General features: G+C 30.5%; 1 protein-coding gene across 5 annotated transcripts in view; it reads right to left on the bottom strand.

Annotated features, from left to right (window-relative positions):
* Positions 1-17,659, bottom strand: part of LOC145967763 (metabotropic glutamate receptor 8) — a 119,637-nt gene that overhangs the window by 13,214 nt on the left and 88,764 nt on the right. For all 5 annotated transcript variants that reach the window (XM_083092693.1, XM_083092697.1, XM_083092694.1 and 2 more), the window contains 4 exons: positions 9,779-9,933; positions 7,226-7,474; positions 4,518-4,673; positions 163-289 (listed from right to left, as the gene is read on the bottom strand). In XM_083092693.1, coding sequence (XP_082948819.1) covers positions 163-289; positions 4,518-4,673; positions 7,226-7,474; positions 9,779-9,933 — 687 coding nt within the window. The remainder of the gene's footprint in view (positions 1-162; positions 290-4,517; positions 4,674-7,225; positions 7,475-9,778; positions 9,934-17,659) is intronic.

Here is a 17,659-nt window from a genome sequence, read left to right as displayed (position 1 = left end):
AACATAGTGGCATTGATAGTCGTATCACAACTAGATTATAATAGCATGTTGTATAAGTTATAGGAGGGTCGAAGATTAATGTAACAATTTGTGCAGCCAAGCATTTGTCTACGACAAATGGCAAAGTCTGCAGATCCTGATGAATCAAAGACCTCTACTTACTCTTCCTTCCACGTGCCGATGAGAATGTAATCGAAGCGACCCTCTTCCTTTCTTTGATACTGATAGATGTTGTAAAATCCGTAGGCGTCCCCGTCGGCGTTAAACTTAATCTCCGTGTTTTGACGACCTGAAATAAACCAGGTAGTGCTGTTTCGATAATCTAAATGTGATAGTTACGATAATATAATTATAACATGTACACAGTTTAATCCTTCTCCAAAAAATTTCTCAGAAAATTATGTCTTTGATCTAAGAGAAAGAAAGGGAGAGACATTACTGCTGATTTTAATTGTATAATTTTGAGCTTATATAATATTTATATTCTGATATATTTCTAAATTATAGCATTTGTAAGTTTATGATTATAAATTTTTTTAGATAATTTTATTATATAAAAGAAAATAATGATAAGGTCACTTGCGATAATAAAATGTAAAATTGAAAACGTTCTGAAAATGAAATATGAATCATATATAGAATTAATCTCGAATCTTTTAAAAATTACTAAAGAAAAGAGAGAGAGAGAGAGAGAGAAATTAAATTAAATTTTATAGTAATATATTATTCAAAAAATATTGTAAAATAAAAATACTGAAATAAGAAGTAAAATATGCAAACCTCGTAAATAATATCGCCCAAAAACCTAGCGATAAGTAAATGTTTGTCGACGTGAGATCGAAGTGGGTTTGGACGTTCTGTCTACGGAATTTATGTCAGCCATTTTACGCGTGGGTTACAATTTATTTATAGGACACGGTAGGAAAAAGGATCCCGCGCTTCTTTTTATCCTTGTTACAGTCCATACCCTTCTCTTGGCTTATCTCTTCACCCTTCTTGTAATAATTCGACGCAGGCACCAACCGGCAAATATAGGCAGTATACAGAATATATACAAAGTGTTATTTCTAAGACCGCCGATGGGGAAAATAGGTAGAATAAGAGAAGCTCGCGAGAGAGAAAGAGCAGGTTGTTGTACAGGCGGCTCGAAGAGAAAAGGGAGCTTAGGGTGCAAGGGCGGAAAAAATTATGAGCAACTACGAGGGTAAAAAATCGCGAAACAAGAGCGCGTAGTAATCGTGGTAGGAAGCGAGGAAAAGATTATGAAAACTGTGGCAATATATATTTTCTCTCTCTATCATCTTTAAGCAAACCTGAAAATTTCTGGCTTTGTCAAATTAATCTTTCATTAAGATTTCTGTTTACTTTTATCTTGATAAAACCAATGTGCTTAAAATTAAGTTATAATAGAAGATATATATAAAGTAAGATAATATAAAAATAAATTTATCACTTATCTATTTATTTTCTTTTACTTAACGTTTAATTGTTCAAAAATGTAATATATATAAAGAAATAAACATAATTATTATGAAAATTTTAAATGTATAAAAATAAATTATTGAGAATTTATGTATTTATTATTATATTTATTATTATATTATTTATATTTTAACGTTTTTACACGTTTATATATATTTTAATTGTAAATGACAAGTGTATAATATACAAATATAAATATATATATGAAAAAATTGTAGATAAAGAAAAATTTTTTAATTTTTGAATATATTATCAGATATAGAAAAATGTCATAATTAATTTCGTTTATTCTGTATAAACTTATCAGATTTTATTAAAACTAAAAATAGTATATTTATGGATATTTTTCATATTAATCCATTAAGTTATATTGTTAGCATCATAATCTTTCTCTTTTGACAAAGAGAAATAAACGATAAAAGCTCTTAGCACGTTCAGTTCTGTGAAATTCGCAGAAGTTTATTCGTTTTTCGTGGGATTGGAATATATTTACGAACGTAAACGGAGGTGTAAACAGGTACGGAATCGTCAGGTCTAGCAAATAAGTTTGACAAAGGAAAATACATGTACATTGTTATTCCGCGCGTATAAGCGCGCCAGATTTGTTCGCGAACTCGCTTTGAACAAAATGCTTAAACAAGTTCGTGGAGTTTGTGTCAAGTTATCGTTACTATTGCAGAATATCAAAGAAAGTAACGCATTGATCGTGTCGGGAAATTATATTTCACGGATCCTCTTATCAAAAGGTGTATTATTCGTAATTTAAATAGCTATTGAATGTCGGTTCGAGCGACAACCTCGCAAAATCGCTAGGAGAAAAATATGATCTTTTTGCAAGCAAGACATTTATTTTTAAAAATGACTGGATAATATTGTCAAACGCGTAATAATAAATCATGCATTCGTTTTCTATATATCAGATTTCCCATCGTCTAAATAATCTATTTGTCTCTGTTCACAAATAAGAATGAATTTTTTCTACAGAGACATATTTTGATAACAAATTTTTTATTAGATATTTAATAAAAATAAATATTTGCTAATATTTATTTTTATTAAATATCTAATAAAAAATATTTTTATTAAATATCTAGTAAAAATATTGTTTACTGATAATAAAACGAAATAAAAAAAATGGATAAAATATGAGTTTAGAATAAAGAAATAAAAAAAGAACAAAACAAAAAGGAGCAACATTGAGTGAAATGTTTCTTGGTGCGGTCGGTTTTATTGTCAGCTTATCTGTGAAAATGTTGCGAGGAAAAATGAGAGTACTTGAGATGCATAGCCTTTCTCTCTCGGAGGTTAAACAACCGAGGGCGCGGTTTTCTTCGGATTGAGGGAAATCCAGATAACGCCACAAAGTTTAAACTAGACTCTTTTCAGTGAACTTGCATCCGCGGCTATAAGTTTTTTTCTTTCTCAAAACCCAATTATTGAGAACAATGTATAAAAATAAATACAATTCATTGTGCTTTATACTTATGCGATTATATGTGTGTGACTTGGTGCACGTTGAATTCATGTATTGTTTAGTACATATGTAATATATAACTAATAATTAAAATACTATCATTTCAGTCAATTTATTAATTGATATTTTTATTTCAATTATTATTCTATCTGCAAATTTATTTTACATTAAAACAACAAATAGAATTAATCTTTGTAATGTATTGGAAAAACGATATTCTCTTATATGTCGGAAAATTTGTGTAATTGGATTTGATCTAAAAATATTTATAGAGCAAATAAACTCTCTGATTTTATTTTTACAGACTTCTTTTAAAAACGTAGCAAAACTGGAAAACTCGAGAAAATCTCATTTCTGATGAAATTTACTTAAAAAATTATGATGAAAAATGTGGATCTTTATTCGTTAAAATTAATATTTCCTTTTCAAACATTTTAAAACTCAAATATTAAAATAGAGCATGCATGATTAAAGTAAGTTGAGAAGTTCAACGATTATAATTAACGATAAACGAATTAACGATTAATTAAGGATAAATGGTTCCTTTTATTCTTTGTGTATATTTGCACAATTTAACGGTTTCTAATTTTAGTGAAAAAACCTGGTATTTATCAGGTTCTTTAAATTAAAGCATTGCTCAGAAAATATTGAATAGAGAGATTAAAAGAAGAATAAATTTCTGTTATATACTGATATATCGGTTTTGGATATATACTGCAGTTTACTTTGAAAATTAATCTCCATTTAATTATTGCTAATATTGATAAATGAACATTTCCTTTTTATTTTGAAGTAAGATATTTTGATATATTAATATAAACTAGAATCTTGAGAACGAGAAAGAGAAGGATAATGCCTCGAGGATTGAAAGTGGACAGAGACGTAATAACGCGGGATTAAAAGATGGATCGAAGGTGTTATGAAAATATTGGAAAAGTTAGGGAAGGGAAAAAGGTTTGAACGTTACGCGATAATCGGTTACGATAAATCTTGCCTGATACGCGATCGTGGAATGGACGGCCATGCAGGATAATCGCATTGCCACTTGATAGTGTGCTGTAACGAGGGGCAGTCTTAATTGTATCACAGTATACCAACGTGAAAGTGTTACGTGCCGTGAAATCGGGGAAAGTGTTTTAATTGCAATATCGATGAGGCGTCGAGATTGCCACCCTCTGACGTCACTGATAGATCGCTTTATACATGGGCTGACGCAGTCGCAGCTCGATACACGTAGGATTTTCGCAGATATAATTGATTGATTTGCGCGAGTCTCTTAATTTAACGGCCTCTTTCGCACTCGAGACACGTAACACTAACAAATATTTGTCCAATTAATCGATACTGTATCACGCTGAAAAAAACGCTAGTATGCGCGGCGCAAGATACTCGATTGTATAAATATACAAATGTTATATAATTAAAGATATAACGTAATTTAAATAAAATTGTATGTATGTTATCGTATATATTATTTAGCTTAGAATATTAAAAATACATTGCACAGGATTAAAAATACATTGGATTACAAATTATTATAAGAGGATTCAACATAACTCACCAATAAAACTGACGTTGCGAATGTGTTGGAGGAGTCGTGGACCATCCGGTGCTGGTGAAAGAGTTCCGCAAAGATAATGCGACGTGCCCAGATTATTTACGCACTCTTCCTCAATAACGTTATGAACACCGTGTGCCATAGCGTAAACCGCATCCACTAAAAATAATTGAAAAAAGCTCTGATTTCATACAGCAATTTTTAAAAAAATGCATACTATTCACATATGCATGATTTGCATACTGATTATGTATATATCCTGAAAGCTTTATAAAATAAATAGATACTATGCGCTATCATATATATAATTTGACTAGATTTGAATATCATATATATAATTCGACCATCATATATATAATTTGACTAGAATTTAAATATTTTGGCTATTATTGTAATATTATGGCTATTATTATAAAGAAATCAAAGTATTAAAAATTACTGAGCTTATCGTGGGATCTGTGAAAATATATTTAATGTCAACGGTAATTTAATGTCTTGATAAAGACAAGAATTATATCAAGAATTATACTAATTCTCGAGAAAAAAAGAGAATTCTTTTTCCCTTAAATACTAAATAATAAGAGTATCACTTCACATAGCTATCGTGCTCTAATTTTGTTTCATGTCACGAACTAATTCATTAAAAGCTCGCGATAAAATATAATTCAAACTTTTGTACCAATATATCAAACACTTTGCTCAATCGGACAAGTTTTATTGCTCCAATCAATCTCGAAGATTTCAGTTCTCTATTGTACAATTGACAAGCATTATTATTTATTTACTCAAGGATAAAGAGAATACTTTGCTCCCTAATGAAAACGTAAATTGTTGCTCGCAGAAAAAATGTCTCTTATATAATTAATAAGATGATTTACACAGAAAGATTTGTCTACTTTGGAAGGTTTCGATCATTTCGAAAAGAAGTCTCAAGAAGAATAAAACAAAAAAAATAGAGAAAGCGAGAAAAAGGGAGAAAGAAAGAGAGGGCATAAGCGATCTAAGAAAACGTTGATCTTGCGTAACTTTTCATGCGCCATCACGGTGGTGGTGCACCGGACGTGTTTGTTAACGCAAAAACTATAGCGGAGGAAAATTGCTTTTCTTGACTCGGATCGCTGTTTCTCTCTTTTCTTTTATGACGGCTTCGCGAAAGTTTGCCGTAAAAGTTTGTCCTGTCTGCATCGGAAGCATGCATTCTAATATCACGGATTAGATCAACTGCGGTTAATTGCAAACATTGGCAAACGCTTATGGATAAACAATAGTGATCTGGGATTAATTGTATAAAATTTATGTTTCTGGAAACCCTGTCGTTTTTTGTATGTTTCGGATTCATTCATTTTAAAAAATTTATTTTAATTCATGCAATAAAACTGTGTATGTAATCTCTTAAAAATATTTTTAATAATTGATACAGTTGTGTATATTTATTAATTGCTGAGAGCATATCTAATATATTCGAAAATTGTACATATTTTAAATAATTTTTATATATTTAAATAATATTTTGAATAATTGTACATATTTTAAATAATTGTATATATTGTCTTTTGAATATTATGTTAAATACTGTATTTTTCAAATTTCTATGTTTCGCGAATAAGAAAATATGGGCATTAATAGAATCGCGTTCGTCAATTGCACGTGTATACAGTGCAAAATAGAGTGGATAATTTATAAAATAGGAGATTGCGGAATGTCCTGATAAGAGGAAATCGCGCGGTAAATAATCGATTGAAGCACGCAGTTATCTCACTAAATGACGTAAGTCTCGTCATATATTGTTGGTATCACGGTCGAACGGAGACAGTCAAGTTTTTCCCGTTTCTGTTTTTGGGCTAGAAAAATGGTCGAAAGGTGACGAAAAGTTGGAGGGTTGCCGAGAATGCTTCTCCTCCTTTCACTTTTCCTACCGTCCGATAGCTATCTTTCCGCTCGTCTTACTTCTCGCCCTTCCTTCCACTGATCTTTTCTTTCGCACTCTTTAGGATATAAACGACTGCGAAGTGTTCCCTCTCGTGCACAATTCGCACTTCCCGCAATTAATTAACTGCCATGGCATGAAAGAGAACAGTTTATCTATAAGACATTCTTCTTTTGTCGATTTAGAGAAATCGTAATTGATACGCTAATTTAATCATAAAATTATATATTAATAAATCGAAAAGGTCAAATTAAATTTTCAATCAAAATTAATAGTCTTCCAAACGTTAGAGTAATAAATTCCAAATTTATTCGAATAATAGATTAAGGAATTTAATTAAAATTTGATCGACTTGCATGTAAATTTCTACAGTTATAGATTTGCAGATCTGTGAAGTTGTCATCTCGAAACGCGAATTTTAAGACTTTCACTTTTTGTCCACCTTGCAAAAAAAGTAAAAAATGTTTCAATAAATTTGTTCAATTTTTATTTTTAATTTCTTTTTCTAAAATGGACAAAAAATGATTATCTGCAGACAAATGTGGATAAATTGTGGACAATCGAATGCCATATTAATTTTGTAAAAATTCGCATTTCTGGATGCCAACTTTACAAATCCTAGACTTGGGAAACTAGAAGATATAAATGCCAAGAGGCAATTTTCAATTGCTATCGAAATAAATCACAACTGTCATCACATATACTTTTCTCATTCTATATGACATAAAAGTGAAACAGATGGTCCGAAAAGTGTCAATAACGATAAGAAAATTCTATACGTTACCGACAAAAGGCACCAGACCCTCCTGTTCGTAATCGACGAGGACCTCGTCGCCGGTGCAGCGCGTCACGTCGCTCGACGCATTCGCGTTGAAGGTACATTTGTGATGCTGCGACCAGAACTCCCGGAACCAGATATTCCGACAATTCACCATCTTCCCCGACGACGATTTATGGAAAACATTGCTCTCTGCTTGCTTGTGACACTCGTCGCCTATTCTTGGCCGCAAGTTCAAATAGTAGTCGTCGAAACCTACAACAGAATCGAATCACACTTGTTACAGTCAAGTCGTTCAATAGTTTCGATACATTATGCTTTCTCGCTGGAAAAACTTTTTGCGCCTTTGTCGTAATAAAGTTGAAATAAGAATATTTTATTCAAGAAAGTTAACTTTATTGAATTTTAAACTTTGAACTTTTCATAGTGTATGTGATACGTGACAAGGCACCTGATTATATAAAATTCAATTTTTCTGAATTTTTATTATAAATTCATCAGGTTATAATATCTGAGCTTTTAACATTAATCTAAAAATTAAATATATTCAGATCATAGTAATTGTTCTTTTTCCATCTTATTATTCTGATCAAAAGCAGATTCGCAGAACCTGATCAAAAGCAGATTCGCAGAACCCGAAATAAAGTAATCGTAAAAATTGTATCTTTTAAATGTCAGCACATTTGCTTTCTCAAACCTGACAGTTTATAGAATTAATGAACATTGATGATCTGCATTTTCTTTGACACTAGAAAGACTAATTTTTGTACTGATTCTAATTTGGTCCGACTAATGAGAGTTCGACATTTCTGTTAATTACTTGATACGAAACGTATCGCTTGTTGCGCATATTTCTTTGATATTCGCGATTGCATATACATGTAACGTACAGATAACATTGTTAACGACGAGTCATGGATGGCGCAATATAATAAGTGGCGCAAAATATTATTTACTTGTCATTCAAGATTAATGAACGTCAACTCAAAGTTAAAACAATATCGTTACAATGGCAACGAAGTTATACAACAAGCAACCCGATAACAAGGAAATTCAATTATGGCATGGTAAAAAGTGAATCAGATTAAAAATCAAAAGAGGTAACAGAATTATACATATACATACATACATACATACATACATACATACATACATACATACATACATACATACATACATACATACATACATACATACATACATACATACATACATACATACATACATACATACATACATACATACATACATACATACATATATATATATATATATATATATATATATATATATATAGAGAGAGAGAGAGAGAGAGAGAGAGAGAGAGAGAGAGAGAGAGAGAGAGAGAATGCTTTCTAATATAAGAAATTCATTTAATTCATTTAATTAAAATATTAAATTTGTTTAATTTATTTGGCTTCACTTCATATGTGTGTGTGTGTGTGTGCGTGTGTATGTATATTATTATACACACACATGTATGGAGTGAAGCTAAACAAATTAGATGTAAATTTAGTATTTTAATTAAAAATAAATTTAGTATTTTAATTAAATAAATTAAATGAATTTCTTACATTAGAAAGTATTTTCTCTCTCCCTCTCTCTCTCTCTCTTTCTCTCAATAGTTCTATTACGCACAAAATTACAAATTCTTAAAATAAAATTTATTTTAAATACTTTATTATGAAGATTTTATTTCTATACTAAAAAGCTTCAAAAACTTTGTTTATTATTTAATCCACTAAAAATGGAGATATCAGTTTTATTCTGATAAAGAAATGCTAATAGTGCGAAACAAACGCATTTTTTTCGAAACTTATTGGATAATTTTTGCCGGAAAGATTATTATTACTATAAAAATAGCTTTTTTAACGCTCACATCTCATACGATATAATGACACTAACACACGAAGGCTTTTGCGTATAATACATTTTTCATGCCGCCTTTTGATACGCTCGTTCGCTTTTGTATCGGAATATTCGGTATTCTTAAAGCTCAGATTCTGACGCGGATATTCTGAGAGCACGTGTCTTTGCCGGAATAAAAGGACCAAAGTGATACGACATTATCAGGAAATCAGTTATGTATCATCTCAAGCGTCTCTTACTAAATCTATAATAAATTTTATCGAAGGATTTTTCAATAGGACCCGTTGATAAAAAAATATAGAATGCTTGTAAATTATAATAGTATTTTATTTTATTCTTCTAAACATAAACAATTTTTTAAAGAAATATTATATATTGGTCAACACGAAATTTTAATTTGTCTTTCAAAGCTTGAATCTCTCTCTGCCTTTTTTAATTAAATTTTGTTAATCATAAAAATTTTCAACCCGTATTTATTTATTTTATATATAATGCAGTTTATTTTATTTATTTTTCGTTAAGCTTACGTTAAGCTTATTTATATTTTCTCTGTTCCAATATCCTACTTTATACGAAAATTATCGATTTCAAACCTTGTTTGTGTTTGATTTAGAGTAAGCTCAGGGTAAACATTTTCTTAATTAATCCGATTATAATAGAGTTGCATGAGCATAGTAAGGAGTCCTTTACCTTTGAGGGCATTTCTATAGGGCAGGATGGTGATGGTACCTTCCGCCGCGAACTCTTGATCTCGGACGGGATGAACTTTAGCACCCCACGAATCGCTACCCACCCACATGAAATGGCCCGTGCGATTGGCTCTTACTGTTGCCTGAAGCAGCTTCCTGCAACGAGATAAGCCGAACGATAAGGATGAATTATGAGCAATGATGATTTCGGCTACTATTAACTCGCGACATGTAAAATAGAGATAATCTTATAATACCTGCAATCATTGCTACAATTCACCATGTCATTATTAATTATAATAACAAAAATATTGCTTCTTGTCTTCCTTTATCTTATTATGCTTATAATATAATCCACGTTTTTGTAAGTAGAACAAGAAATGTAGCATTTATATTTTTTATTGCTAATATTATAACAATGGAAATGTTCATAAATTCGTCATTTTACTTTTAATAAATAAATAAATGTTTTTGGAGTTATAAAAAAGTTTATAATAAAAAAGAGAGAGCACTCAATTGCATAATTTAATTATTGTTTTGATTGATATTGATTGTAGTTTTATAATTTTATTTTTTTTTCTTGTCAATTTAAATTATGACAGGTATATATTTTATTAATGATTAGGTCAAGCATTACTTTATTATTAGCTACACCAGAGAAATCTATTAAAATATGTATAAATCAAAATATTGATTTATACTACTTGCTTTACATTGCTGTACTTTCACTACTGAATCAGTGGAAATTGTAACTTATATCATTTAAAATGATATAAAAATATATTGGAAAGCTTATAATTTATATTATTACAGATATTGCAAATAAAAATATGCTTTAGTAGTAATTAGATAAATCATATAGTAGTAATTAGATAAATCATTAATTCATACTAAACGTCAGAGAAATGTGTAATCCAGATTGACATACACTACTTGTTTCACATTGCTAATCTTGTACTACTACTGATAGAATCAATGGAAATTGACTTGTATCACTTGAAATGGTTTCTGCATTTTACTGATTTATACTATTGAAAATATCTTGAAAATATTCAACTCGTTATTGATCCATTTATAGAAAAGTTAATAATTATATTACTACGATAATGTGCAAATATAAAAACGTTTTAGTCATTATTAATTTCAAATCATTAAATATTAATTATTAATTTCAAATCATTAATTTATACAACGTCAGGGATATCTATTAAATTATGTACAAATCCAAAGATTGACTTATACTACTTGTTTCCCATTACTGGACTTGTACTACTGATAGAACTAATAGAAATTGAGTTATATCACTTGGCTTCTGCGTTTTATTGACTTATACTAATGAAAATGTCCCAAGGATCATTAATTCTCGTGCTACTGACAAAGATTTATTGAAAAGCTAATATTTTATATTACTACATGTATTACACATAAAAAATTTTTTTAAACATAATATGCACTTATTTAATACTATTAAACAAAGTAACGATTTAATTAATGAACAAATTCCATCATCTAATGTAATTGTTCACACAAAAAAAGACATTAACTATTATCTGATTTATTTCATGTAATTAATATCTCTTTATAAAGTCAAATGTAAAATGTAAAAAAAGAGAAATTTCTCCCAATTTCTCAATACTTTATATTATTATATTAAATACTAAGTTATTTTGATTGATATAATCCTAACAACTTTTTTTAAATTAAAATTATAATGCTATAATTAAAAAAGAATATCACTATAAGATTAATGCACAAATATTGTGACACTAAAATTTTTCAAAAAACTGGTAAGCTCTCAACTTGGTCAATATTCGATCTAAACGTATCAATTGTGCCAATAAGAAACTCGTAGAAAGGACGAATCCTTATACATTACAACGCAACTTGAATCCTGTAGGGAATCGCGATGAGATTCAATCGCATTAATCCAGAAAGATATCAACGGGGAGATGCAGGGAAGAAGTACCGGTAGTGAGCCGCAGATCGATATCAACTTATCGGTTCATGGAAATCGAATCGGGTAATGGCTTTTCTCCTATGTCGGGAAATCTCGCTGCAGAAGTCAATTATTTGCCTCGCGAGAATCAAGCCGGGGATCGTAAACAACCGGACGACATTGATGCGCTTGATGGAATCCGATGATGGACTTGCAGCAGAATCTTGCATTATTTCGTAACACTCATGCGTTTCTAAAAATACAGCATCGCTGTTTCCTTTTGTATGCATCGGTGATTCTCAATTTCTTTTCCTTTTTCCTTTCTCGAAACTTCCTTTCTCGCTTTACTACACTCATTTCAGTTATTGGAGTGATTCTCAGACGCGTCAAATGTTGCATACAGAATGCGATGCGATTTCACGGCGTTCGCTTGTCGATATTACTTTCTTGTCGATTTGAATAACCTTTTTTAAAAATTTTTAATAAAAATTAATTAATTCTTTTAACGATTTTATTTAAATTTATAGTAAGTAAGATTTATATATAATATAAATAATTCAAAAATGTATCAATTTTTAATTTTAGGTGTATTATAAAGTACGTGGGTCATTTGAAAAGTTTCCGGCCTTTTTAAGAAAAACACATATTTCGAAGCAAAACAAAATTTATTTCTCGACGTAATCTCCCTGCAACTCGATACATTTGGTCCAACGTTTCTCCCATCCTTTTAAACCGTCAGAGAAAAATTGATTATCTAAACTTGACAAATACTGGTTTACAGCGTCTTCCACTTCAGCATTTGACGCAAATTTTTTTCCCCCGAGAAATTTTTTCAAATTGGGAAACAGAAAAAAGTCGCTGGGAGCTAGATCTGGTGATTAGGGTGGGTGCGGAAGTAATTCAAACTTCAATTCGTGCAATTTTGACATTGCGACCATGCACGTGTGAACCCGAGCGTTATCCTGGAAACAGGATTTTTTTCTTGGCCAAATGCGGACGTTTTTTCTTAAATGTGGTCTTCAACGTTGGACCAAATGTATCGAGTTGCAGGGAGATTACGTCGAGAAATAAATTTTGTTTTGCTTCGAAATATGTGTTTTTCTTAAAAAGGCCGGAAACTTTTCAAATGACCCACGTATGTAAGAGATTTTGTGGAAAAAAAGAACACATATATGTACTATTGTTTTTAAAAAGAATCTAAAAGAAATATCTATATAGAAAGTAAAACGAAATATTTAAGTTGAATATATAATAAATAAATTTAATAAAAATGATTGCAACTTGGCAATTTTTAAAAAAATCCTTTTTTTTCTCTTTCATTTATACTTCATACTTAAAATTAAATATAAAATATGATTATAATTCCGGGTTTCATTTATCTTAAATGAAGATCACACATACAACGTTATTTCGCTGCTAAGGATGAAATTCAGCCGTAAATTTATGGTAGGAATACGGATTTTAGCCTGCACACAATTAAGCTGCATGTATAGTACTGCTGAAAGCTAGATCTAGTTGATTTAATGCTATATGGCTAGTTAGGTAGCAATGGCTAATATTTCACAGCTTAATTACAGTTTCTCCAAATTGCTTGGAGAAAAACTTTTCATCTAGAAAATATTTTAAGATATTGTACAAAGCGAAAAGAGCGTATTTGATCCAGAATCCGATTGGGATTTATTTTTATTTCAGACTCAAGCCAATTACATTAAAGCAGAACTGTCATTATAAATTTTCATCTTTTCTTCATAATTAATCATGGATAAGATCATTTAAATATTTTAATCTATAAAGAAAAATAATGGAGCATCATTTGCACGTAGCTGGTAAAGACAGAATTAATTAAAAGTTACATTTGACACTCCTTGTGATTAAAAAATACTAGGCTAATCTTAAGCTCTATGTCGTATCTTTCATATCGCGTATACAAAACGCGAGAGCGTTGCGTAGAGATATTCAAATTTTTAATTTAGATCGCGCCACGTCTTTCTCTCTTCGATATTTCTACTTTCTTTTACCATGAGCTTTGTCGCGCGTAAGCCCCTTTTCAACTTCTGCCCTGATTCTACCTAAGAAGATTAGCCGTCGGAAAAAGTAACCAAAAATCCCTTTCAACCGACTATACTATACGAAATAACATCGCATTGGAATAGTCGAACTAAAGGGTCCAATCAAACAACTTTCTCGTATTGCAAGAAACCGAAATGCGATCATGCGCAAACTTTTCTGATCCAACGCCCAATCCAATTAATGTCATAGTCGAATTACTTGATTTATACTGCTGTTTTTGCACACGAAGAATTTGAGCAATCAGCGTCAATTTATAGTTCCGTAAAAAGAAAAAAAATGCGTTTAGATATAGATCTGCTATATCATATTTCGATGGTCAATGTGGTAAAAAAATTTCTTTCAGTAAAATTAATCTCTTAAAACTGTTGTGTTATATTTTATTACCCAAATTTAAATTTAAATATAATGCGTAAGTATCCTTATCTGTAAATAAATCGATATTTTGTTTCCAAACTATCGCGATTATCTGAATATTTTTTATATTATATCTCGAACAATACCGTTAGCGTCAAAAACATCAAAGTTCAATTTATGAAAGTTGGCGACATGTTGTAGAACAAAGTGAGGCACAAATGTATGGGGGTAATCGAGCACTCGATCTTATCACGAAATATCGAGGTCGTTCTATTGCTACCAGCAATCTAACTATTCACTTTACCTTCTGTTTCATCGGCAAAGGATAAAGGAAGGAAGCGAATAGTTGTAACCAAACCTTCCCATTCTCCTCGATCGAAAGTTTGATCAGTTTCGAAACGGATTGCAAGTGATACATATATGTCGAACTACACACGATAACATATCGAAAATAACTCTCTGAAAATTTATATATTATATCCAAAATTTTCAGAACGCACCGTTCATACATGGCATACAAACAGAATCAGATAAACGTAATATGATAAACATAATATGAATAATAAAATGAAATTTTATACGGACGCACACACACACACACACATTTTTAAAGTAATTAAATAATTTAAAAAAGTAGATAAATAAAGAACCAAAGATAATTTTAGATAATATCTTCTTTGTATTATATATATAATATTATTAACAGCAATTTTTTAAGAGACTTTAAATATAGAGGAAGGAAAAAAGAATAAGCAGTTCTCTTTAATTATGAATAACTTTCCTTAATTACATGTTGATGGACAAGAATACAATTCTAATAAAATTCCTTCTTTACGAAATCATGTCTAATAATAGAACTTTCTTCTGATCTTTTTTTGGAGAGTCACCTATGACCCCAATTAAAAGGCCGTTCTTTCATCGTATTAAGTTAGCGTAATGGAAAAGAGTAAACAACGTTTTTTCTTCATAGATGGCCGTTTATAATAATGCGGCGTGCGTTGAAAAATATTTTTTAAATTTTTCGAGCGTCGATACAGATATTTTTCTTCCGGTGTTTGGCAGTTCGGCAAAAATTCCGTCAACGTCGAAGCGACGTCGATTGATGGCGCGACTCCAAGGTATACCCGTGCTAGGTGGTTGTTCGATAATGTATCGTTTCCTCTTGAATGCACAATAAAACCCTGCCGCTTTAAATAGACAGCCGCGCGCTTCTTTCGAGAAGGGAAAAAATTCCCGTTCGATATATCAACCGGGTGGAGGACGAGATAAATAGAGAGAGAGAGAGAAAGAGAAGGACACCGACTCTGCGATGCCAACCGGAAGTTTCTTTCACTTCCCGTGGGACTACATCCGGTCGGTGAACGAAGTTCTGATCGATTAGGACAAATTTTCGCTCGAGTAATACGATGCACATGTGCAACGTGCCACGTGTCACCAAGTGAACTGTTCAAAATGAAAATAAGTAAGTCGGATAAATGTCATGTGTGTTCCAATAAACTATCTCTATATCAACTTTAATGTCTTTAAATTTATACAGCTTATTTTGAAATAATAGAATGAAGATAAAATAATGAAGTTTTCAATAATATTTATGAAATTTGTTAAACTTATTGAGATTTTAATAAATTACTCTCTTTAATAATTTTAATAAAAAGCAATAGATAAGAAGTATAGTAAATTTGTTAATTTAAATTTGTGAATTATAAATTTATTAATTTAAAAAATGCCGTGGATATACTTTTTTTTAAACGGTTGCCGTTCTTCCTCTTTTCATTTTTTAATATTTATAACATATCCATATATCATATGCATTAAATATAAATTATGCAAAATAAAAATATATAAAAAATGTTACATAAAAAAATAAAATAATAGAAGAAAGGAAAAGAGCAGTGAGAGAAACGAAAAACTTGCAGAAATTTCCATAAAACTTTAAAATGTTATAGATATCATTAATTCTTCATTTTTTATCGTTGCTCGCGGATACTAATCATGAGTTGTCTGCGCTCGCAAAGTTCGCGAACAAGGAAATCTTGACGTTTAGCGTTATAATCAGAAGTTTCACACTAAGTGAAACCTCGGGCACGACGTGAACTAGGTTGAAATATGTCGTCTCTGGGCCGACATGCAGAACACGTGTAAGATACGATTATCTATGGCGCGGTAGATCGTTTTGGGCCGAGCAAATGGAGAGCAACCGAGGAAAGTCATAGATCACGATTTCGTCGAGCTTATATTACGAGACAGAAAAAGCACATCAGTGAACATTTCACAAATCGCTGCTGATTCGTTTGAAATCGTTTCTTCGTGCCTCGTTTGAATACGTCACTCATGTAATCGCAAAAAAGAAGAATTCGCATAGCAATTTCGCAACATCGACATTTACAGAAGAGATCGATAAAGTGGAGAAGGAAGAGTGTCTCGCATCTTATATACCATGGATATCATGGAGAAAAATATGCAAAGCAATTGATTAAAATACTGACTATGACAAAAATAAAAATGAATATGTCGTTCTCAGCGAATTTAATTGATATGAAAGTCAAAAAGTCAACAAATTTATAATTTATTTGATATTTATAGATATATTTAAAGATGTAGAATTACTTCAGAGATAGATCTCTGTCTTTTTTTTCTTACAAAATATATTTTAAAGAAACTGTCATATCAATAATTTGATAAAATTGAAAACATTTATAATAAAGATTCTCTAATTATATAAATTATAATAAAGATTTCTCTAATTATATCGTGTGTTATAGATATTTATAGATCTATATATGCGAAAACATTATAAAGGTCTCTCAAAAACGTAGAAAATCTTTTTTAAAAAATAACATAAAAATATTTCCTATATTATCGTCAGTATACAGGGTGACCCATTTTAACTTAGGCAGCCAAATAACTCGAAAAATAAGCAAGATAGAGAAAAATGTTTTAGACAAAAGTTGTATGGTTTCGAGGGGGCCATAAGATGGTATCATTGGTTTGACCTTGAAGAGTCATTTGAAGGTCACGTGAAGGTCACTTCAATTTTTTTAAATGGAATACCCTATATATTTTTGTACATTCTTGTAGCTTATTTCGAGAGCTTTCCAAAACACTATAATTAAGTACCTTTCCGTTAAGTACTTTTTGAGTTATGATGCTTGAAATAATTTCTTAATTTTACATAAATCGTAAAATATCTTGTAAAATATTCATTTTTCGATTATCTTACCTTAATACTTTTATGTACAAAATAATGAGAGGAATCAATTGGTGTAAAGAAAACACATAGTTGTTTTTAAGAAAAAATATGGAATTGTTAATTGCAAATTACATATTTTTTCTTCGAAACAACTATGTGTTTTCTTTACACCAATTGATTCCTCTCATTATTTTGTACATAAAACTATTAAGGTAAGGTAATCGAAAAATGAATATTTTACAAGATATTTTACGGTTTATGTAAAATTAAGAAATTATTTCAAGCCTCATAACTCAAAAAGTACTTAACGAAAATGTACTTAATTATAGCGT

This window comes from Camponotus vicinus, unplaced genomic scaffold, assembly GCF_025532165.1.
Source record: "Camponotus vicinus isolate PSW18456_S1 unplaced genomic scaffold, iyCamVici1.0 SCAF_3, whole genome shotgun sequence".
NCBI classification, from domain to species: Eukaryota; Metazoa; Arthropoda; class Insecta; order Hymenoptera; family Formicidae; genus Camponotus; species Camponotus vicinus.
This window is presented reverse-complemented; position numbering and strand designations above follow the sequence as displayed.